Consider the following 24,779-nt stretch of genomic DNA (forward strand, 5'->3'; position numbering starts at 1 on the left):
TTGTTCGAAATTGTCATTTGGTTTATTTACAAATCGTTTGTAGATCGTGCGATTGGTCGGAACGGCCCATCGCCTTCAGCACAGCAATCTAATTACATAAGCGTACTCTATATAAATCTACTTAACTAGATGGGGGATATGGAACTGGAAGACCTACAGGTGCTTAATAGAGCTGATCAGCCAGGCGAGGAGGATGGTGAGACCCAGGCCGATGCCGGATAGTCCGCCCGCCGAGCCCGTGAGTTCGGCCGTGTTGCAACCATCCGTGAAGCACTTCTGGCAGTGATCCTCGCTGTCGATCTCGCACTCCAATTCGCTGGCGCATCCACGTCGCAGGAGTCCATTGTTGTAGGAGGTCACACATCCGTCATTCGCTGCGTAGACAGGACACACGGCCAGGCTGTTGGGCTGCTTGGCACAATTGGGATCTGCGGTGGAGTTGCAGATGTGGCAGCGACGTCGGTTCGAGGGGAATATCTCGGTGTTGCACTTGGCTCCGGAGCACACGGCACAAGTGCCACTAGCCACACAGCTCTCACTGTCGGAGTTGCTCAGCACGCTCTTGCAACCGCGGATCGTATGGCCATCCTCCAAACGAGTTATGCAATCGGAATTGGGGGCATGACAGGTGATGGTGGCAATCACACCCGTGGGATCCTGAGCGCACTCCAAGGACTTGCTGGAATCACAGGACAGACACTCGCCATCGCTGGGCAGTCGACTGAGATCGTTGCACCCACTTCCCTGGCAGGAGTACAACTGATTGGCATCCTGCCAACCCTCCAGGCTGGAGCTATTCTGGCTACTGGCACATCCCATCAGTTCCACTCCGCCTTCAAGTGCGTACTTGGCGAAGCAGTAGTCATCCGACCTGTAGGCCAAACAAGCCTGCGACTTGCTGCTCGAGCACGTGGCATCCGCACAGGTGTGGCAACTCAGTCGATCGGCGGGATACGAGAAGGTGTTGCAGTTTGCACCGGAACAGGAGGCACAGTTAATACCGCTCTCATCGCTGCTGCAATCGGAGCGATCGTACAGCTCCTTGTCGTCCAGGCAGGATCGAATCAAATCCTCTCCATTCAAAGCCACCATACACTGACCCTTGCAGCTGCGCTTGGCCAAGTCGGATTCCGTGGGATCAGTGATGCAGGTCTCGTTGTTCGCCGAATTGCAGAAGGTACAGGTCACAAACTCCTCAGTGGACCAGGCATCGTTGCACTCATTGGACTTGCAGGTGAAGCACAATTCGGGATTCTGGCGGCAATAGCGATCTTCGTAGTCATCCACGTCATCCGAGCAACCTCTCCTCCTCACAGACACACCATCCGCCGCGAAGACGGTCTTACAGTCCTGTTCCTTATTCACGGAGCAAGTGACAGTAGGTCCCAAGGAAACCAGACAATGTTCGCCGACGCAAGAGTGACACTTCAGTGGAAGATCCTGGTACAATCCATGCTGACCATCGTCCACGCGGTTGGCCAAATCGATGGCGTTGCACTCGCTGCCGGAGCAACTGCGGCAATTGCGGAAATCGCTCGAATCGCACTCCACATAGCTGCTGCATCCACGGGTGGTCACATTTCCGGAGAGTAGGGTCTTGCAGGTCTCGGTTTCGCTGACCCACGGACAGGCCAACTTATATGAGGGATCCGACTCACAGCTGCCATCATCAGCGGAGGTGCAGGAGTAGCACAGTTGACGATCCGCAGGGAAAATCTTATATAAGGAAAAGATTATATTTATAACAAGAAGATAAATTAGTTATATCTTTATGTTTACCTCTCGATTGCAACCATCAACGGAACACACGGTGCAATTGTCATCGCTTCCTAGCAAACAGGCGGCAAATTCAGACTGGCCCAGGTCATACAGGCAACCACGGTTGGTGGAACCATCTGAAGGAAAAGAGATTGCAGGGTTTAGTTAGAAGAAAAATTTAAACGAAATCGATGAATAAACCAAGTCAGGTTTTCTTATATTTATATTATGCTAAACAAGTTTACAAGCTGTCATTAGCTTTTTAGAAGGGAACCGTAAGATAATAAAGGAGCGAAGCGATGATTTCCTTAAATGAATGTCCTAATTATGTTTCTTTCCATGCATTGTGACGAAATATGTTATTTTCTCTATTTTCCGATCTGAATATGATTTTTTGGCTATTTTTTTCTTATTGTCAAATTTAATTACATTATTATGGTATAACATATTTTATAGTTATTTATGTGCTGACTACCTATGGGATACCATCGCTGGTCTAACCAAGTTTCATGTTTGTTAAAGACAAAATTCAGCATGTTTCCTTCGACTAATTTTACAAATTGAAATATAAGTTTCCTGGACTTACCATCCTCCAATTTGGTGTAGCATCCCGTGTGGGGCAACTGGTTGCAGAGAGAGATGCTGCCCACGGATTGAGCATCGGTGGCGCAAGTGGGATCCTCGCGGGAATCGCAGACGGCACATTGCACCGAAGATTGGAGCTGGGGAACATTGCAGTTGGTGCCATTGCAGACGGCAATGCGCTTCGTCTTAATAATGGACTCGAGGTCCTGGTTGCGGAAGGAGCTGAGGCAGCCGAGCTGCTTCAGGTCGTTGTCCTCGTCCACCCACAGGAAGCAACTGTCCTCGGGCTTGTAGATGGCACAGGTCTTGGGCTGCGGATCCTCGCAATCGTCGCCCTCGCAGGTGTAGCAACTCAGGCGATCCTCGGGCAAACTCTGGACATTGCAGGAGTCACCGCTGCAGGCGGAGCAACTGGAATCGCTGGCACTGGCACAGACCAGCTGATCAGACGGCTCCTTGTCGTCCAAGCAAGTGCGGATGAGATCGAGTCCGGAATCGGAGCTACCGTACAGAGCAGTCATACATTGTCCCTGGCACTGACGAGTCCTGTGAGTGGTGCTCGTGGGATCCCACAGGCAGGAGGAATCCTTGTAGGAGTCGCAGTAAATACAGGTGGTGTACTGGCTGAGATCGGTGGCATTGTTGCAGCTGTTGGACTTGCAGGTGGGACAGCTTCCGGCATTGGAGCCGCAGTACGTGGCGATGGTGGGATCCGCTTCGATCTCATCCTGGCAGCCACGTCTGGTGACCGAGCCATCCGCTCCGAAAACGGTCAGACAGTCCTGCTCGTTGTTGCTCTGGCACTTGACCGCGGGCACATCCTCCTCCTGGCAACTGGTGCCCTCACAGGTGAGACACTCCAAGGGCAGGTCCTGCCACTTGCCATAGTTATCATCGGACTTCGCGGCCAAGTCGACCTGATTGCAGCCATCGCCCTCGCAGTAGACACAGGTCTTGGCATTCGCCTCGCAGGTCAGCGAGGAGGAGCAGCTCCTGTAGGTCACTCCGTTCCTCAGATTGGTCACACATTGGTCATCTGCTTCGTACAGATAGCACACGGTAAGGCTACTGGGGTTGGAGGCACAGTTAAGGTCCGACTCAGAGTTGCAAACGTGGCAGGATCGACGGTTGCTGGGGTACACCAGCTGGTTGCAACCACTTCCCTGGCAGGAGTTACACGAGGTGGAGGTGCCGTTGTAGCACGAGAGGAACTCATCGTCCTCCAAGCTGGAGGTGCAACCTCTCTCGGTGCTTCCATCGGAAAGGACGCGGGAATAGCATTCGGGGAAGCCGCTCAGGGCACAATTAGTGGCGCTGGTCACACTTGAAGGACTAATTGCACAATTGGCCTCGGTACGCGAGCTACACAAGGTGCAACTCTGTGTTTCCGGCAGGGATTCGATGGTATTGCAATCCTTATCACTGCAGGTCAGCAGTCTCTTGGAGCGTCTCAACAGGTAGATATCCTCGTGGCTCAGTTCACTCAGGCAACCCAGCGAAGACACCGATCGCTCCTCATCGAATTGGATGTAGCACTCATCGTTCTCCCTGTAATTCGAGCAACTGCTGGCCTCTGGCTTCTGGCATTCATCGCCCTGGCAGACCAAACAGCTATGCCGACTGGCCACCAAGTCCTCGGAGTTGCACTTGGCACCTTCACAAGTGGCACAGAATCTCTTGCTGCCGGCTGTGCACGCGTCACGATCCTCCTTTTCCAGATCATCGTAGCAATTGCGGACCAGCGCATAGCTGGGATCCTCAGTTTCGTTGAAGAGCGGCAAGAAGGCCGAGACGCAACGCTCATTGCACTTGCGTGTCTTTGTGATCTGGGTGGGACTACTGACACACTGCGAGTCCTCACTGGAATCGCAAACGATGCACTCAACATAGGAATCGGTGGAGTCGGCGGTGTTGCAGCCATTGGAATTGCAGCGGGGACAGGAGGCGGGATTCTCGTCGCAGTAGGTGGAGCTCTCAAACACCGGCTCCGAGCAACCCCTTTGGCTAACTGCTCCGGTGGCATCGAATACGGTCACGCAGTTATCATATCCCGAGCATTCGGTTAGGGTGCCTCCACCAGAGGCACAAGCCGTGCCCGAGCAAGTCAGACACTTAATGGGCACAGTCTGCCATTTGCCAGGCAATCCTTCCTCGTCGATCCTCTCCAGGTTCACGGTGTTGCAACCATCTGCGGAACTGCAAGTGCGGCAGGTGGTTGGATCCGAGGGATCCGAGCAGGTGAGCGAGGAACTGCAGCCTCTGTGCGTGATGCCATCGGACAAGGTGGTCACACAGGACTCGTCCTGCGAGTAAATGGGGCACACTGTGCTGGTGAGACTGGCTGGAGAGGTGGCACAATTGGGGTCACTGGATGAGTCACACTGGTAGCATTTCCTACGATCCGCTGGGAATACGGACAGGCCGTTGCAACGGTCTCCGGTGCAAGTATCGCAGAGTTCTCCATCGCCAGTCAGGCACTCGTAGAATTCTCCGCCAGCCAAACTGGACAGGCATCCGCGAATGGTGTTGCCCCTGCTATCAATCTGGGTCACACACTCCGTGTACGGCAACTTGGCGCATATGTCGGTGGTGAGCAGCTGGTTCGGATTGGTGGCACAACGTGGATCATCCAAGGATGTGCACTGCAGACAAGTATTGGGATCGGGGGTGATCGTGTATTCGTTGCATTTCTGTCCTGAGCAAAGGAGCAATCGCTGCTGGGCCACCAGCTCCTTGATAACCTGAGTTTCAAAGTCACTGGCACAGCCCATGGCCACCACGTCGGAACTATCATAGGCCAAGTAACATTGGTCATCTTCCCTGTAGGCCACACACTTCTCGGTTGTCAGGTCCTCACAGAGAGGATCCTTGCAAGTATAACACTCAAGTGGGTTCGCGATGACGTCGTCTCCATTGCACAGTGATCCTGTGCAGGCAGTGCAATTGGCATGGGTTCCTGCGGCGCAAGAAGTTCGCTCCGCTTCATTCAGATCGTCCAGGCAACCTCGAGTGGGCAGAAGAGCTGAGTCCCAGGAGGAGCTGCGAGGATACAATCCCGTCATGCACTGACCCTGGCACTTTCTGGTCGTCTCCGGCTTTTCCCACGCACAGTTCACATCGTCTTCGGCATCACAGAAGTAGCAATCCACATAGGAGTCCAAGGACACGGCGCTATTGCAACCATCCGACTTGCACTGAAGGCAGTTCTCACTGTTCGAATCGCAGTAGTCCGCATTGGCAGCCTGGACAGCATCGCTGCATCCTCTGGCCACCACCTGACCCTGGGAATTGAAGACCGTGGAGCAGGTCTGCTTGTTGTTGCCCTCACATTTGGTGGTTTCGGTACCAACGGTTGCACAACTTGCCGCATCCCCACAATCGTAACAGCTCAATGGAAGGTCCTGCCACTTTCCTGGCTCACCAACATAGCTAGATTGCAGATCCACAACGTTGCAGTTTGCGCCGGAGCAAACCCTGCAACTGCCCGCCTGGGATGCATCACACTTCAGCTCCGATTGGCAGCCACGACGTGTGCGTCCGTTGGTCAGAGAAGTGACACAGCTATCGTCCTCGGAATAGGTGCGACAATAGCTGGAGTAGCTCGAAGGATTCAGGGCACAATCCGCATCACTGGAAGAATCACAACGGAGGCAAGACAACCAATCCGCGGGATAAACCTGAGTGTTGCAGTTATTCGTGCTGCAAATAGTGCAGTTTGAGCTGCCAGAACTATTGCATTCATCAAAGAGGTCATCATCCGTATCCATTAGGCAACCACGGAGCAAAACACCATCTGGAAATTATAAAAAAACAGAGCTCAGTATATAGGATATTTGGAATTGTCTGATCAACACCTACCCTCATTCAAATAGCTGTAGCATTCAGGATTGATGTAGTGCTGGCAGACACCTGCATTTAATCCAACACCGCTTACACAGCCATCATCATAAGTGGAATTACAGGTGTTACAGCTAACGCCAACCGTATTCAGCTTATCCTTGGTGTTGCAATCGTTACCGGAGCAGAGATACAAATCCCTGCGGTTGCTGAACAAGTAGGTCTCCTGCAGATCGGTGGCACAACCCATGGCCTTGATGCTCTGATCGCCCACAAGTATGTAGCACTGTTCGTCGGACCGATAACCCAGACATACCTCACTGGTTATGGTTTCGCATTCAGAGTCCTGGCAGACATTACAGCTGAGGCGATTCACCGGCACATCAGCCTCGTTGCACGAGGCACCTGAGCAGGAAACACAGTTCTCCAGGGTGCCGGCAGCGCAGGCCTCACGATCGTCGTACTCGAGATCATCCAGACAACCACGAGCCAGATCGTAAACGGGATTGGCATCGGATCGGTTGCGGGCATATAGACCAGTGAAGCAGCTTCCCTGGCAGGTTAAAGTCCGCGTGACATCTCCCACCTTTCGGACGCAATTGGCCTCCTCGCCTCCGTCGCAGAACAGACAGTCCACATAGGAGGACAAGTCCGTGGCGTTATTGCAGCCCGTGGACTTGCAGAACTTGCAGTTGGCCGAGTTCTCATCGCAGAATTGGAGGAGCTCCTCGTCGGCGTAGAGAGTGTCTGAACAACCTCGGTGGATCACCGAACCAGAGGCATCGAAAACAGTGGCGCAGTTTTGCTGATCATTTCCCGTACACTTGCGCAAGGTCCCACTCGATCCCTGGCATTCAGTGCCATTGCAGGTGTAGCAATTAACCGGCGGAGTGGAAAACTTGCCCGGATATCCAATGTAGGAGTTAGACAGATCGACCACATTGCAGTTATCCTTGCCTGAGCACAAACGGCAGTGCTGTTTGTCCGAATCGTCGCAGGTGAACTCCCGCTGGCAGCCACGATAGGTTACCCCATCCACCAACTTGACACTGCATCCTTCGCTTTCCAGATAGAAGGGACACGGCTCAGCAGCATCGGGTGCGGATTCGCAGGTGGGATCGGTGAGGGAGTTGCACCGCTGACAGCGACGACGATCTGCGGGATATATGTCGACGTTGCAGCGATCGCCTTCACATACCGTACAGGTTCCGGTGCCGGCAAGACACTCCTCCAACTGTTCGCGGGGCAAACTGCTAAGGCAACTACGCTGGGTTATGCCATCTAGAAAGATACGGAGGAATTTAAGTCATTAGTTCTTGATAAGACTGGGGAGATCTAGCTTTAACTGGAAGAAGTTCAAGCTAAGTCTAAAGGTTTTAGGGTATCTCAACTCACCTCTGACACGTGTCTGGCAGCTAGAATAGGGCAAGATTCCACAATGTCCTATGAGAGTGATCTTTGAGGGATCCGTAGCACAGTTGGGATCTTCAGACGAATCGCAAGCGATGCATTCTTGTGGTGTAGGCAGATTATCGAAGAAATTGCAGTTGCTTTCGTTGCAGAACAGAAGAGAGTGGAAGTTATCGTCCACATACTCTTCATCAAGATCGGACTTGCAACCCATGGCTTTGATATCCGCTTCGTAGTCGAAAAGAATATAGCAACGATCCTCGGGGCTGTACTGACTGCATTTACTAGCCTCAGGATCACTGCACTCTTCACCAGAGCACTGGTAGCAGGACAAAGTGGTTTCATCAATATCGTCAACATTGCAATTGGCTCCAGAGCAAGCAATGCAATTGTTGTCGGTGCCAGCAATGCAGGTCGCCTGATCCTCAGGATCCTTATCATCCAAGCATCCTCGAACGGTGTCGTATACGATACTTTCGCTCGATCTCCTACGGGAGGCAGTCATGCACTGACCATTGCAAAGGCGTCGGGACTTCACATTTTCGGGATTACTGGCACAATCTTCGTTGTCGTAGTCGCAGTAGATGCATTCGTTGTAACTAGCCAGGGAGCTGGCCTTGTTGCAACCATTCGAGTTGCAGTTGTGACAGTTTTCGCCATTGGCATCACAGTATGTGCCCCAGGCTTGTTCCACCACCTGGCTGCATCCCTTGGCGGCCACAGATCCGTTTGCACTGAATACAGTCACACAGTATTCCGATTCGCTGGAGCAGGTAATATTCGATAGGTCGGTGGCGGCACAACTGGTGGCGTCCGCACAACTCTGACAGCTGAGGGGCAACTCTTGACCCCACAAACCCGGCTGGCCATCCTCCACCCTCTTCAGATTTGCGGTATTGCAATCCGCTCCAGAGCAGAGCTGACACTTCCTAGGGTTACTGGCATCACACTCCAAGGAGGCACTGCATCCACGTTGGGTATTACCCGAGAGATCAATGGTTGTTAGACATTGCTGGTTGGCGGTATGGAGCAGGCAGAGGGCAGGGGCAGTGGGCGTTCCCTCGCAGGATGCATCCTCGCTGGAATCGCAGATTTGGCAGCTCAAACGCTCACTGGGTTGCAGCTAAAAGTGGGATATTTAAATACATTAGACACTAGTCAGGCTAATCCTTGCAGATTAAACAATGAAAGGGGTTACAAGATATCTTAAGAAACATAAACCCACCTCCTGGTTGCATTTAGCCCCAGTGCACCTGGAGCACTTGGTGCTGTTGGTATCCTTCAGGCACTCCAGGTAGTCCTCGCCCTCCAAGCTGGTCAGGCAACCCCTGTCCGTGTGTCCATTATCCAGGATCCGCGAATAGCAGTCGGAGTTTACAAGACTTTCGCACACAGTACTCGTATCGACATTTCCGGGAGCCACAGCACAATCATCTTCCGTACGAGAACTGCACAATGTGCAGGTTTGGGGTTTGGCCAGGGCAGATTCAACATTGCAATTGTCACCAGTGCAATACCACAATTGCTTGTTGGTTTCCATTAGGGTGACGTCACTAACATTATATTGACTCAGGCAGCCCATTTCGTAGATTGTTCCAGCACTATCGAATTCGATAAAGCAGCTCTCTTGGTTATCTCCCGATGGCACAGCTCGGCAGGTTTTGGACTGCGGACTACTGCAATCTCCTTTGCAGTAATTACAGCTGCCCCGAACACCCAAGTCCACGGTATTACAACCCGCGGAATTGCAGGCTACACAATTATCGAGCGATCCATCGATGCAGGCCTCCTGATCATCCAGGTCCAAGTCATCCAAGCAACTGCGAACCAATTCCAGGGGAGCACCCACTTCGCTATTGGTGGCATAAAGCGCCGTGACACAACGTTCGTTGCACTTTCTTTTCTCAGTCACAAGTTCGATGTCGAACACACAATTATCATCGGTCTGGGCATCACAGACTACGCACTCAACGAAATCCTTATTGGTTTTCAGCGAATTGCAGCCGTGCGATCGGCACTCGTAGCAGTTATCCCCACTTGCCGTGCAAACTGATTCCAAACTATCGCTGCATCCTCTTTGGATCACAGCTCCATTGCTGTCGAAAATGGCCACACAACTTTGGCCATCGTTACTCAGACATTTTCGGAGGGCTCCGGATCCCAAGGAACACTCCTCGAGGCTAGCACACTCGTGGCAGTTGATGGGGCCCGAATGCCAGTTGTGGACGAAAGCATCTGCAAAAGTAATTAAATTTATAATGTAACTTATTTTATAAATCTATCATTAAAGTTTATGTTTCTTTTCTATTTTTGTTTCTAAGTATCAGAATACTATTCTTTCCTTCTTTCAAAAATATCAACAAATAAAACTTAGGGTTTCTTATTATACCCAACGTTTTATAGCCATTAGGTTGGTTGATCGACGTTTTAATAAATTTATATGCTATACTAAAAAAAAAAACAAAAAAGTTTTTCTGTCTTAAGACCTTAATGTCAGAAATTAAGCAGGTCTGACCAAATAGGCTAATAAATTCGTAACAAATGGCAGCACACGCGGCTTGTTACGTATGATAGTGTTTATGACCCGGTAATCGAATTTCACATTATTTATGACCGGCGAAGTCCGATGGCTGCCGTTACCACATCGGCGCGATCTTGTTCCCCTAATCAGCTAATAAACTATTAATTGTTTTGGGGTGATCCATAAAACGGCCAATTCATTGCCAATAGGGAAGCTTGATATTCTACAATGAAGAGGAAAAGGGAAAGTTGGACTTTCCCTAAAAGTCCATGCGTATTAAAGTTTAATGGAAATTTTGTAGTAACATATTTTCTAGAGGTTCTAATTCAATTTAATATAAATATGACTTTTATTGGAAAACTTTTGGCATATTTTAAAATCGTGAGAAAAGGGATATATCTTTATAGGCACCAATAACCAATTCAGCCCATATATACACTACACACAATTTATTTAATTGCGCAAATAAATACATTTGTTGTTTCAAAATTTCATTTACTTCAAAATTAAGCATTTGATAACCCTGAATTAACTCGATATTACAAAGTCCAAAGTCAACTTATAATCTTTCCCTTGACATAATCCATATAAATCAAGAAATTTGGATTTCTGAACCACTCGAAAATTCCGATTGCAAGTGTTTCGCAATTAGATTATCAAACGTTAAACCACTATGATTATGATTTATATATGTACTTCGAAAAAACCAGATGACTAGCCTTTCAGAAAAAAAATTAGTTACACCTTTATGTCTCATCATGAAGTGTTTTTTTTTATTGATAATAGATAAAGGTGTAATATAGCCCATAAAGATGAGTCATAAAGTCGGCGCGATTGACGGACATGCACTCCCAATTCAATGTCCGATGGGGAATAACACGAGCAGACATTTTCGATAGATTAGATAGGTTAATCTTCTTTTTATTAATTTTTGTGTTCTTAATTGTGCATTGGATTTTCCAAAGTAAATTACGATTTCGTTTTCATTTCTAGATTGTTCATATAGTTTTTGTTTTAAAAGATCCAGAGATCTAAGGCCACTTTTCATTTATTTTAATTACGTAACAAGACAAACATTTTAAGCGTTTTTTCCTTCTTTAAGATTTAAAAAATATTATTTTGTATTGTTGAATTTATATAAAATTTTGCTTAAATTTTTTGGTTTGGTAAGATTTTTTGCTTTATTTTATATAGTTTTATTTTTGTAACTTTGTTAAGTTTTTTTTTAATCCGGTTTTAGTTGGCACTTGAATTATCACGATCACTTTCACTTTGCATTGTCCTTTATCCTTTGGCTTAAACAAACACCTACCACTTGAGTGATTTAGCACAAGAAGTAGCAAGGCTACTCCCGCTGCCGTTGATTTCATGATCGTTTGAGGGCCACTTCAGGTCGACGACTCGCGTATTTCCGTATTAGCCAGAAAAATGGATTCGGGCAACTAAGTTTTAGCTGGCTGAATTGAAGCCTTTTATAGATTTTCTACTGGTGTCGCGACATGCTCGAGCTATCGGATCGATCGATGGGTCCTATCGGGGCTGTTTGATTATTGCTCTATATTAGGGGCCCAAAGCGATTATATTGTAGGCGCTGTTGCCATAGCTATATGGCCGATAAAGCTTCGTTATTTATAACCGATTGAGGGGAATTAACATAAAAAGCAACAAAAACGATCCAGATAAGCCGACCATAATCAGGCGAATAAGGTTCCATGCCAATGGACAGCCGAAATATATGTTGGCTGATTAGAGGATTTCATAAAAAGCGGCCAAATGGAGGCCATCGATTCGCTTTTCTAGCTCAACTTAAATATTGGCAATAACATTCAGTTTTTCGTAGTTTCTTCTTATCACTGCACTCTATTGCACTCAACTATCTGTGAAGGAAAAAAGGCTTTAAGCTTCTAAAATCGATACCCAATTCAGTTATTCGATAGTTAAACTTGTCACATAGATGGCGCCTTATTGTATCGCGATTGTAAATCATATAGTTTTTTTTGGAAAACCCCAGATAGGAGTAAATGACTTTTCGTAAGAACTTAATCTTTAATTTTATTGTTCCTGGCTGGACGTTGAGCAAGCTAATTAATAATGTCAGGAAATCGATTTTAAATAACTGGTACTAAAAAAATAAATTCTTTTAATGATTCATAGCGAAACCTCGTTCGTCCAATAGCATAGATGAATCAATGGTTTTAAGGAATACAAATGAAAAAATATGAAAATTGTCAATTTAAATCTACAATTTGTTCTTTTTTTTGGCTGAAATGCCTACTAATCTTTAAAAATGGAATAACCCAATTAGTTAATAATCTCGTTTTACCTTGGCAGCATCAATAAATCAGGAAATCAAACTTGATTTCGAATCGATTTTTTTAAATAATTTCCCAATCATTGCTGTATTATCTATAAAAACAATAGTAAATTGTGAAATCATAGTAGATCTAGCTCTATGATTGCCTTATTATTACTTTTAAATTATATAAATAGGATTTATATTGTGGTGGATTTTACTTGTAGCTTATCTGATTCTAATCGCTGACATAACATGCTCAGCCTTGAGTTTTTTATAGCCATAAAATCCAGAAGATTGCAATTAATGGCGACAAGCAGTTTATGGTAATATCATAAAAATTGGTTTTATTTTAGACGTACATAGATTGTGTTTTGGAAAGGTCGTGGGAATTAAAGATGAAAGTCATTTAAGTTAGTTGGCAATACAAAGGGCCAATTGGACAAAAATCAGGAAGAATGAAACGTGCAGACCGAAAGCCGAATTGGGTTTGTTTGTTGTGGTTGGAATCTCTTCAGTAGTTGAAGACTCTGTGGTTTCTGGTGAGCTTGTTGATGAACTGCTTGAAGAACTAGTTGATGAACTTGTTGTTGAACTTGTTGTTGAAAGTGTTGTTGAATCTGTTGTTGAATCAGTTGTTATTGTTGAGCTTGGTGTTGACTCCGTTGATGAACTTGTTGATTCTGTTGGAGATTCAGAGGTTGAGGAATCATCTGCTTTAACAGCTTGGTCATTGCAGTGGGGTTGTTCCAAAGGATCACACAAGTGGCAGTTCGGATTGGCCAGGCAATTGACTTGATCTGTAAGGCTCAAAGAACATCCTCTTTCCAAACTATCTCCTTCCAAACTGGCATAGCAAAAACTTCTGCCTGATCTTGCAATGGGACATTGTACAGCCTTCAAAAGTTCTGGAGTTTCCATGCACTGTGCGTCCTTAAAGAAAAAATATTTATTTAAAGAGACAATATATTAAAAGGGTAAAATATTTTTGTTTTTAATAATTACCTCTGTATTATTACACTGAAGACAGCTTGCTCTTTTGGACGCCACAGTGTTACACTTTTCGGAAACACAGATCTCACAGTCAACTCCACGTCCTTTATTTTTATCCTGACACTTTTCTCTCCAATCATCCTCTAGACTGTCCAGACATCCTTGAGCCTCAATAATTCCTTCGTGAAAAACACTCACGCAAGCATCCATTCGATCCGAGCATTGTTCCTCCGCCACATAACTACTTCTCTGGCAATTAATACCCCGACAATAAATGCATTTTTCCGATGCCAGCACATAACTGCTACCCAAAAGCAGCAGGGCGAACAGTAATTGATACAGATTTAAGTTTGACATTGCAGAAGGAACATTTAGCATTGAAAGGCTTCCAGTCGTTAACCATCGCTTTATATAAATTCTGTTCGCTCAAGAGTATATTTCAGATATTTCTTAATAGTTAACCTATCTGAAGTATGTAAGCAAACACGTTAAGTGATTTTCCTCCTCTCTTCACAAATTGCATAAACAATTCTGTTGTTTTTGTGGGATTCCTTAAGCCCAAATGCACTCAAGTACCGGAGTTCTTGTGGGGCAGTTAATAAAGTAGTTCCTTAGTCACAAGTAAACAAACAAGTTAACAACGTTAATGGAATTTTTTTCTATAAATCGGTTATCTGCCTAGATTAGACAAAAATATAGATCAAATGTCTTCTAGATAATTTTGAATGAGTCTTGTTGAAGGTTTTTGTTATTAATCAACATCGGTGTCATTAAAAAATTGAGTAATTCCCCAAAGTCTAACATAAGGCATCGATTTCGATGTAAAATATAAAAAAAAACTTTTTATATTATATATCACTTTTTTAGTAATATCATCTTGATATCTATATCTTTCTAATTATAATTTTAAAAATGTTATAAGACTACATAAAAGTAATATAACATTTTCCTAATGGTTTTTAAAATTTTTCTTGTAAAAGAAAAAAAAACAATATACCGATGGAATCTGCATGATTTAAGTTATCGTGTAATTTCTAAATATAAATAGGGTGTATACCATTTTTAAAGGACTACTTTAAATCCTAGTATTAAAATCGTTATAATATTACCTATATTACCTATATTATAAGGATCCTAATACTATTGAGTCACTGAATTCATTAGTAAATTTTTTTGGACAATATGTAGGTCATTTTTTACATGAATAAAGTATTCAGTATAAGTATAAGTACATAAGATTCATATGTTTTTTATTTTAATAATTTTATTTTGATATCAGATACATTGTTTAAGTTACTTCAGGAAACGGATGAAGCGGTTTCCAACATTAGAACTGTCCTCAACGATGTTTGCGGCATTGCAGTTCCTAATATCACCAGATGAGCACAACAGGCAGTTGGCGTCGTTCAAACAGCTCTGCTGATCGGTTTCGGTGGTGGAGCAGCCCCTGGTAATGGATCCACCTGAAGATTTCACATAGCAATACGAGTTTGCAGCAGTGGGTGCAGTGCAGCGGGATGCTTCCAAGACAGCGGCATTCGAAGCGCAATTGGAGTCCTAATGAGGGGTTACAAATTTACTATTATATATGATAAGCTTTAAGGAAACAGTGGATACACTTACCTTGCTGGAATCACACTGAATGCAGGCATATTTGGCCGATCCCACATTATTGCACTCCTTGGTGTTGCACTTGTAGCAAGAGCGATTATCATCGCACTTCGAACGCAACTCAAATGGAATTTCCAGGGAGCAACCTTTGAACAGGACCTTGGCTGGAATATTTCATTAAATATTTAGACATTGATTGAATAAGTTAACCCAGCCAACCTACCTTCATCGTAGATGGTCACACAATAGTCCAAGGAATCCACACAGGACTGCGTTTTACTCAGTTGAACCCTTTGGCAATTAGCACCTTCGCAACTGTGGCATGTGGTCACCGTGTTCCCAACCGCTTGACCCACCAGAACCACCAGCACCACCGCACTCAGCACACTCGCAATTGTTTGGGCCTTCATTTTGGGTCTTCAACTGTCGGGCAATTGGCCAATGCGATCGGCTTTTATACCACTGACCACTTCAAATGCTCCACTGAAGGGTCCTCAAGAGCGGTTTCTGTCAGTACGGGTGATTGTGTGTGCGTTTGTCCGTGGAAATGGCCAAACACTTGAGAGTGTTCTATGAAGAACCGACAGCAAAGGACAGTCGAATATGTACAACGATTAACAAATAAATTACTCATCCCCTCGATGATCAAAGTTTAGAAGGAAGTTAAGATAGTGAAAATTATCAAATGAAAATTGCGCAAAATAATGAATAGCCCACTTTTGATCATTCCGTTACGGTTTTCACTTCAACAAACTCCATTCAGATTTTATAAGCCTGTAAAATTTTATAATAAATACAAATTTTATTGTTATACAAATTAAAAATCAGATGTACGATTATACCTGTTATACATCGTCGTTATACATGTGATTAAAATAAAATTAAATGCTGCAATTCCTGATCTACGCTAATAATAATTTTCTTACCCTTGTAGTACCAAAAATATGTTTAATACAAACATCAAATAATACATATTATAATTCCTCGTAGATATCAGAGGATTAAGAGTGAGATAAAAGTGTTAATTTCCTTAAGACATATTTAAGCGTTGCAGTATATAGTGGTGGTAGAAAAAATAAATACACTTAAGAAAATAGTTTATTTTAGTTTATTTATAAGAAAATAGTTTATTTTAGTTTATTTTCTTAAGTGTATTTATTTTTTCTACCACCACTAGTGAAAAAATAGTTAATTTTAGTTTATTTTCTTAAGTGTATTTATTTTTTCTATCACCACTATATACTGAAACGCATTTGAAGTGCCCTCTAAAATAAACTGTCGCTGAAAGAATTCCCCTGTGATTGAACTGTGGTATTGTTCCAAGAATCACATGCTAGTTAATTGATGGAAACAAATTTGAAAAGTCAAAAAAGTCGATAAGAAAGAAATCAAAACATTTGGTGGGTAGGTAATACCTGAAGGTATTTGTGTTTATTTATTAAAACATTAATTTAGAAATTTAAGCAAGAGCAGGGCGAAGAAAGCCACGCCCAAGCTCATGAACTTTTGACCTTGACCGGCTCCCGACTTATCGCTCAAATCCAAATCGAAGTTATTGCAGGCCACTGCATCACTGGAGTTATCAGGCAGACAGAGGGAGCACTCCGAGTCCTCAAGACAGGATTTTTGTTCCTTCACAGAGAGAGCACAACCCCTTTGCAGTTGATCTTTCTTATTGCCAACGACCTTGACATAGCAATAGGAGTTGGCGGAGGTGGGAAGGCCACATTGGGAGGCGGTTAGGGAGGCGGTGGCACCCTTGTTGCAGGATTCTGACTGGGAAAGGGAAAAATATCACAAATTTAAGTATAGCTTAAAAAATGGTAATTTTTGTATATGTCCTTTTGAAAAATTACAATAATTTTTCTAAGCTAATTTTATTTATATTGTGATTTCTAAATATATGGTAGGAATAATTTTTTAAAAACACAAGTAGACCTGTGTAAAATGTTTAATCCTTAAAAATTTGTTTTTACATACGTCAGATCCAATGCATTGAATGCACTTGAAGTCCCGACGTCCTTGGTTATTGCACAACTGACCACTGCACTTTTGACATTGATCGTCCTTGGCCGCGCATTTTGCTTGACCAGCTAAAGAAATCTCAGAGAAACAGCCCCGCTCACTGACAGCAACTGAAAAGGCGTTGTTTTAATATTATTATTACAAAAATGTTTTGCCATAAACTTACAGTCCTCATAAATGGTAACGCAGATATCCAATTTGTCAGAACAACTAACGGTGGCATTCAGGCGGGTTGTCCTTAAGCAATTAATGCCTTCGCAGCTGTAACATTTGGGCAGATTAACTGCATTCTGCACTTCGGCAGTAATTTCTCCCGAAATTTCGTGAGATGCCAGCAATATAGCTAGCGAAACAAAAAACAAGTCCGATTGCAACATGTTTCGAAACATCCAACACCTTTGAGCGACCGATTAGAACTGAAACTAAGCTGCAACTAATTTGAAAAAAATCGAAAAAGACCGCAATTGTTTTGCGACACTTGAGAAAATTCACATTAATCAGTCAACAGAATGATAACGATATTACAATGCAGTACTTGTTGTGCCAAGCAATTTCAAGATGTTTCCCTATAGATTAGTAATTATTGCTGGACTTATATCACGGCATGTTCGTTTTGTTTGCTTGGCCATTTAAGAATCTTATCTGGCTTACTCCTGACAAATGAGTAAAATGTAAACTAATTTTTTTGGTTATTTTGCTGTGATTCATGCGCATCAATATATTTTTGTAATTAACAATTATTTATTAGCATTAGTTTTGATTAGTATTTATTAATATTTTTTGGTGATTTCTTATCAAGTATGTGAATTTTTAAGCCTACGAAAAGTTTTTCAATAGCCCATCGTCGGTCATTTAATAATTTATTTGCCCTCCGGCTATGGAACTTATCGGTTTCGATCGCTGTGAGTTATGGCAATCAATTTTATGACACACTGACTTTTAATCTGAGTGTTCAAAAGATAGGACGAGTAAGACATTTGTGCTTTTAATGGTCATTTGACATTGACTTCCTTAGTTTATATTAAATCAACGAATTAAACATAATAATACTGATGCATTACATAGTAATTACAACTATACCTAACAATTTTGCCGTGCTGACTTTAATGCTGGAGGTCAAACTTTGTTGGCCACGCAAGTTAAAGCACATCTGTACTTATTTGCATACATTTACAACAGATTTTCCCTTACAACCAACACGAGGGGATTACGTTACACAATCCGACAACAGAGAGGGCGGGAAAGCCCCGAAATGGAAAAGGAAACGAAAATAATACAAACATAACAAAGAAATATGCTAAACAGATGAATTTGGGATAAAAATGCGTGAAGGAAAATAAAAATGTAGGAAAGCGGGAAAACTGAAATCGTTACACCAAAATTGGGAGCTTAGTCGTGGCGAGTAAAAAGTTTTTAGCCCTGGTAAATAAAGAAAGGAAATGATACAAAACAAAATAAGAGTGATCAAAATAAAAATATTAAAATAAACAAAAATGTAACAAGAAAGTTAAAGCGGGTCAACAGGTGTTGATAAATTATAGCTAAGTATAAAAAAATAATAAAATAAGGTAATACAATAATCTTGTTTTATAGTTCTTGTTGTGTGGCTGGACTTGCTAAACTTATAGATACTAAATTTTATATAATATTTTTTTTTATCCAACTGATTTTTCTTTCTTTCCTCCTTTTGTTGAATTTTTGTTATATTTTTTCACTTTTCTGATCACGTTCAAAAAGACGAAATACATTTAAGCAAGGGTACGGACGTAATTCCATCTTCCGCTATCACAAAGTGACTTCAATACATCTTCGCTGGTTAAGTCCTTATTGTAAGAACTTATAAGCATTTTGTACTGTTCTTATATTTCTTACCCCATTACTTCATTCTTAATATGGACGTACTTAAAACCCGCTTTTAAGACCCTTAAGACCCTCTACCTCTTGTACCTATCTATATGATGTTTCCCTTTGCCGTTGGCATTACCAGTTTTTCGGGAGCTGCATGATATAATCCCTTGGGCCCCCCATCCACGACTTCATCCCGATCCACGCACTTGATCCTCTCCACCCGCGCCATGCTGAGATATCCCTTTCCCCCGCTGACCACGAAATGGAACTCATCCATTCCGGCACAGGCGGCAGCGTAGATGCCCCTTCGATTGACCACCACCACGCCCCCATTGAACTCGGTGTTGTGTTTCAGCAGGCGCTGCACCACCCCCTCGGCGGCCTTCTCCGGCGTTCCTCCCCCCCGCAGGGCTTCGACGGCGAGGAAGGCGGGCAGGTGGCGCATCAGGACATCGCCATCCCCACTGGCCACCGCACCACCCACCTCGTTGTCCGCATAGATCCCGGCACCCGGCACCGCCGCGTCACCCACTCGACCGGGAATTCGAAATCGCGCACCACTCGAGTGGCTGGCCACATGGAACTTGCCCTCCGCATCCAGGGCCAGGAAGGCCAGCTGATCGTGGTGACCCTGGACGATGGGATATTCCTGGTGCAGCGGCTGCTGGAGCAGATGCCGGGGCAGGGGGGAGTAGGGACCGCAGTTGTCCAGCGGAGGAGGGTGAACATCGCGCCAGAAGTTCGGCTGGCAGCCTGTCAATTGCCATTTCTTCAGGACCTCCTCGGTGCGCACACTCGCCGGGTAATCCTCCTTGTAGCCCATGGAACGGGCAAATCTTGCTGCACTCTTTCCCACCAGCAGGGAATGTTTGGTGTGCCGCAGAACTGCATCTGCCACAAGGATGGCATTTCGAACGCCCTTCATTCCGGCCACTGCGCCGTAACCCAAACTGGCGCCATCCATGATGGCTGCCTCCAGGGTGAGATCGCCTTCGGAGTTTGGAGCAGATCCGCCGGCCAAAAGGTGGCCACATCGCGGGTGCTGGCAGGCCATGCATCCTTGAATGACCGCCTGCCGAGTCCTTCGAGGTCCCTGCTGCAGGACACTCCATGCCTGCAGATTGGCATCCGTGTAGTTCCACGTACTGATCAACAGCGGCTGTATCTGTGTCTTCTTGGTGGCGAACACCTTCGACGCTCCTTCTCGCCACTTTGTGCTCCAGAAGTATCTGCGGGATTTTTCCTGGACGGTGCAGGCGGATTTCAGTAGCAGGAGGAGGATCAGCAGTCGAAGGCAAACACTTTGCGCAAACATACTCCGGGTAGAACTTATTCATGACTGAAAGCGGCCACCATCGACAATGGGGACGATTAGAAATCTGGCGACTCTGCTGAATAGGCATTAATCATAGCACTTTTGTAAATTTCGTAGCGACTTACCATTAAATTAAGCTTTTAAATTGCAAACCTATTTTTGAGATAACGTTTAAAAACAGGCCTAAAAGTGTAGACTATCACCAGATGGACATTATAAAACGCCAAACACAAGTTTTAATTACTTTTGTAATTTAAAATATTTTAAAAGTAGTAAAATGTTCTGTAGACTGCATACATTTAAATTTATTTCAGTTCATCAAAGCCATACACAACTTATAAAATTCGAGGACCACAAAATATGTTTACCGAAAGCAAACCATAAAATTAGTAAAACATGGAATTTACACCTCCGCAAATACATTACAGGCCTGAATAGCTCAGATACGTTTATGATTTATTTACTACAAACAATTTGCAAGTATTTATCCTATTCATGCATTGTCAACAAGCAAGATATCTGCCAGACAAACTCATAAGATACAATATTTGTTATGCATCGAACTTTGTCTATATAAATTTATGGGTGTTCGTTTGTTTGCTTGATTGCGTATGTGTGGTGATGGGAATGTGTGCGTAAATATCTGATGAAAACAAAACTTTTCCATCTCAATCGTCTGTGAGACGAGGAGAAAACGACTGCCAATTGGTAAGGGCTGTCAAAACTGCCACCCACTCACGACTAAATGGCTAAAATCTGGAATAATATTTCAGCACAATGCTTTTTGGAAGTGGGAAAAGAATCAACAAATGTGAAAATTTGGTAGGTTACACGTAACAGTTTAAATATTTTAAATATTTTTATTCCTCATTTAATAAGATATTTATTATTTTTCAAGCATATATTTATTTATTTATCTTTAAATATTTATTTATAGTTAAAGAAAAGATAAAAATATATGAAAAATATGGGTCTTTTAAGAATCATTAAATCTATTTTTTTATTTATTTATTTATATGTATATATTTATTTTACTTAGTCTTAGTTAAAACAAATATTTTTAAAACAAATAAGTAAAACAGTATAAATTAGTAAACAGTATTATTAAAGATTTTATAAAACAAGTAAGTATTAAATTTTTTTTTCATAAAATTTAAGCTATTCATTAATTTTTTGGCATAAGTTCTTCATCGTTTTGCTGATTTTATGATAATGCTGATTGGACTTGGGCCCACGGTTATATTGCTCCCAATGGCATTAACCCTCCCCCCTGTCCACTTATCAAAAATGCTGTTTTTCTCACAATTGACTTCAATCATGTTGGCCATATGTATTGACTGCTGATTGATTGATGGAGCCCAGCAAATGGTTAGTTGTTGGGCCGAAATTGCATAAATCCTTGGCGCCCGGCCTTTCGATTTCCTTTTCGCCCCCGTATTTTGCCCTGCGGTCCGCCTTCTCTCCGTCCCATTCACTCCCTCTCCCCCTTTCTCTCTCTCTCTCCCACGCTTGTAATTGCGTTTATTGTGCGTTTGAGATTTGTAATTTGGTGGCTGTGCATCTGTATTTGTGTTGGTATCTGCATCTAAATATGTGTGTGTGTGCTAGCCAGTTTGGGTTTTGGCCGTGTTGATTGAAAATGGCTTAAGTAATCGACAGTTGATTGGCTGATTTGATTGCTGGTGTTGTAGTTCGGTTGTCACTGAATATTGTTCGCTGTTCGAACTGCAATTTGGCATTTGCGAATTGTGGAATTGTGGGATTTGGCTAAATGCGACCAGGAGTTGTGGATTGAAGTGTGTGTTGGATGTATTTATAACTAACGGCAATAGTTTCAAAGCTCGCAAAATATATAAAAAAATGTATGATATTGTGTGTACTTTTAGTAATTATAAATTAGTTATTACATTTTAGCAATTGCTAAATGGCTTAGATGTTTTTATTTCTTTATTTCATGTAATTATTATAAAATTTATAACAAGAAAGGAAGCAAACTTCGGCAAGCCAAAGTTTAAATACCCTTGCAGTTATTACAAATCGACTACATTTTGATTTCTATGCCTATATTACTAAAAACAATAAAGCTATGTCGATTTCTGCGGCAGCTATATGATTTTGTTATTCGATTTTAATTTAATTAAAACCATAATCCCATAATATTTAAATACTACCAAATTTCAAAAGACAACAAAAAAAATTAAAAACAATTAATTTATAATTGTTTGAATTGTTTTCCGATTTTTCCATTGGGAGCTATATGATATAGTCGCCTGATCCGATTCGTTTCGACTTATATACTACGTGCAATAGAAAGAAAGTTTCAAGCAGATAGATTTAAAACTGAGGGGATAGATTGCGTAGACGGACAGACGGACATGCTTAGATCGACTCTTCTTGTGATGCTGATCAAGAATATATAAGTTAACACCTAAAATTATATAAAGACCCAGACATAAGTAAGAGTAAGCATTGATTGCACAACAAATGCCCCAAATAAAGTTCACACGAACTAAGCCACGTGCGCTGAGCTTGCACCTTTCGGTCAGCGATCGTGGGAATGCAGAATAGCCAATTTCCAAAGTTGATCGAACTTGGCCAAGTGCATACAACAAAAACTATAACTTTAATGCATTGGCCAATGACAATTAAAATTGGCCAACAGCGACAGCGAAGAATAGCAGCAACCAATAATAATAAAGAACGTTAGCAGAAACAGCAGCTGCGGCAGAGACGGTGGCAGCGATGGAACAACGCGTAGTCATAATGAATAATTGTTTAGCTTAATTAAAGTTAGTTCTTAATCCAACTCAATAAAGAAAAGATGATTTTTTTTAATATAAAATTATAATCAACCTTTTAACTTATATACTTTATAGGGTCGGAAATATCTCCTTCTCTGCGTTGCAAACTATTGACTGAAATTATAATACCCTCTGCAAGGGTATAAAAATAACCGTAAGTATACTTATCAGAAATCGATGTTGATTCTAATATATTATATATATTGATTTATATTGATTATATATATTATATATTCTATAGAATTATCAATGTTATCGTCAGTGATGACAGCGCCCCCCGGAAACAATTAAAGTATTATTATTATTGTTGTTTTATTCTTAAACATCTTGACTTTTTGGTCCATGTTTCAGATTGAGGAAAAGTTGTATTAAAAAATACTATGACTGATCACATGTAATTATGTATATTTGGATAACCAACGTTGTACATTTGGATAACTCACTTGATTAGCGCTTTCACCACGCGCCGCACGTCCGTCATGATGGTGTCGATGTCTGAAGTCTTGCCCTTCCGATTGAGAACCTCACACAGCGTCTGAATAAATGGAGTACCGTCCTCCGTGCGATAGGAGACACATCCCTCGTAGGTGCTGTAGCACTTGAGAATCTCGTTGGGGGACCCGTTGAGCTGGACGGCATCTGTCATGAAACCACCCAGATTGTTGGCGCCCTTGCAGGCCTGCACGAAAAGCAGCTTGGGCTTGTCCTTGAGCGTCCGGTTGCGCAGGATTGGGAAGAGCACGTCGTCGTCCAGGGAGTAGTCGTAATCCTTCGCCGCCAGTCTATCGTTGCGCGATCCATGACTGAGCACCACCAGGACCAGAGCGCTCCTATCCTCAAAGTCCTTGGCTTCAACTGTAAGAGATGGGGAGTTCAATACGGAACTATAAACAAATTTGGCTCTACTTACGCATCTTGACCGTCTGCTTGACGGTGGCCAGAGTGGCGTCTGTGATGACCTCCACCTTGCACTTGAGTTGCTCGAATGCGGCGCGCAGGGCATTCACATCCTGGGCACTGCCCATGCGGAACTCGTTATTGTTATCAAAACGCTCGTGGTTAAAGATGTAGACCCAGGCGGGCCCTAGCTTACTATTGGTCAGGCTGGACTTTAAAGGTTTGGGCACGGCAGTGGAGGTCAGCACTTCGTCAGCTGGATTGGTGACCGTCTCCATGACCTCGCTGAGCTGGCTTTGCTGGCTGCCCATTATCGCTTCGGTTTCCGTGTGTTGGAGCTTACAATCTTTATCTCGCTTTCCCGTCCGCAGTTGCCTTTTTTGTGGCGTGGCGCACTTTTGATTCGAACGACGATTCTCGCGGAACTGAAAGGCAAAAAGAATTTCGCATGAAGGGCGCTTTCGAGATAAGGTGGCATCCACACCATTGCATACTGGGCCACATTCATACCAAAATTAACCCTAACAAGAAAGGAAAGCTAACTTCGGGCGGAGCCGAAGTTGAAATACCCTTGCAGAATATTCTGTAAATTATATTCTCCAAAATTAATCATATGATGCATTCTTAACACTCATACAAAATCCCAACTTCCTAACTTAACAAACACCAAAGTTATGGCATTTCCGATTAATCAGTTATATGGCAGCTATAGGATATAGACGGCCGATCCTTATGAAATTTGGTAGGTCAGATTGATTGACCAAATATAAAACCCATAGAAAATCCCAACTTCCCAACTTTACAAACACCAAAGTTATGGCATTTCCGATCAATCAGTTATATGGCAGCTATAGGATATAGTCGGCCGATCCTTATGAAATTTGG

At 43.4% G+C, this 24,779-nt stretch overlaps 6 protein-coding genes across 6 annotated transcripts; all 6 read right to left on the reverse strand.

The window, feature by feature from the left end:
* LOC108037136 lies at nt 1–11,560 on the reverse strand. The gene is made up of 7 exons (XM_017113639.2): nt 11,424–11,560; nt 8,816–9,825; nt 7,576–8,713; nt 6,202–7,461; nt 2,345–6,136; nt 1,780–1,895; nt 1–1,716 (listed from the first exon to the last, which is right to left on the reverse strand). The coding sequence occupies exons 1-7, from the start codon at nt 11,479–11,481 to the stop codon at nt 154–156; spliced, it is 8,937 nt and encodes a 2,978-aa protein (XP_016969128.2). The 5' UTR covers nt 11,482–11,560; the 3' UTR covers nt 1–153.
* Nucleotides 11,561–12,724: 1,164 nt separating this feature from the next.
* Nucleotides 12,725–13,786, reverse strand: LOC108037134 (putative protein TPRXL). The gene is made up of 2 exons (XM_017113636.1): nt 13,410–13,786; nt 12,725–13,337 (listed from the first exon to the last, which is right to left on the reverse strand). The coding sequence occupies exons 1-2, from the start codon at nt 13,773–13,775 to the stop codon at nt 12,819–12,821; spliced, it is 885 nt and encodes a 294-aa protein (XP_016969125.1). The 5' UTR covers nt 13,776–13,786; the 3' UTR covers nt 12,725–12,818.
* Nucleotides 13,787–14,630: 844 nt separating this feature from the next.
* On the reverse strand, nt 14,631–15,438 carry LOC108037133. The gene is made up of 3 exons (XM_017113635.2): nt 15,232–15,438; nt 15,021–15,172; nt 14,631–14,954 (listed from the first exon to the last, which is right to left on the reverse strand). Exons 1-3 carry the CDS (start codon nt 15,416–15,418, stop codon nt 14,691–14,693), a joined length of 603 nt encoding a protein of 200 aa, XP_016969124.1. The 5' UTR covers nt 15,419–15,438; the 3' UTR covers nt 14,631–14,690.
* A 966-nt stretch (nt 15,439–16,404) lies between these two features.
* On the reverse strand, nt 16,405–17,462 carry LOC108037135. Its single transcript, XM_017113638.2, has 3 exons — nt 17,200–17,462; nt 16,989–17,143; nt 16,405–16,784 (listed from the first exon to the last, which is right to left on the reverse strand). The coding sequence occupies exons 1-3, from the start codon at nt 17,420–17,422 to the stop codon at nt 16,455–16,457; spliced, it is 708 nt and encodes a 235-aa protein (XP_016969127.2). The 5' UTR covers nt 17,423–17,462; the 3' UTR covers nt 16,405–16,454.
* Nucleotides 17,463–18,645: 1,183 nt separating this feature from the next.
* On the reverse strand, nt 18,646–20,914 carry LOC108037131 (L-asparaginase-like protein GD25160). Its single transcript, XM_017113633.2, has one exon. It carries the CDS (start codon nt 20,194–20,196, stop codon nt 18,985–18,987), a length of 1,212 nt encoding a protein of 403 aa, XP_016969122.1. The 5' UTR covers nt 20,197–20,914; the 3' UTR covers nt 18,646–18,984.
* Nucleotides 20,915–23,382: 2,468 nt separating this feature from the next.
* LOC108037130 (caspase-1-like) lies at nt 23,383–24,319 on the reverse strand. The gene is made up of 2 exons (XM_017113632.2): nt 23,908–24,319; nt 23,383–23,852 (listed from the first exon to the last, which is right to left on the reverse strand). Exons 1-2 carry the CDS (start codon nt 24,203–24,205, stop codon nt 23,437–23,439), a joined length of 714 nt encoding a protein of 237 aa, XP_016969121.2. The 5' UTR covers nt 24,206–24,319; the 3' UTR covers nt 23,383–23,436.
* Between the last annotated feature and the right edge of the window lie 460 nt (nt 24,320–24,779).

Source organism: Drosophila rhopaloa, unplaced genomic scaffold, assembly GCF_018152115.1.
Source record: "Drosophila rhopaloa isolate 14029-0021.01 unplaced genomic scaffold, ASM1815211v1 contig_115, whole genome shotgun sequence".
NCBI classification, from domain to species: domain Eukaryota; kingdom Metazoa; phylum Arthropoda; class Insecta; order Diptera; family Drosophilidae; genus Drosophila; species Drosophila rhopaloa.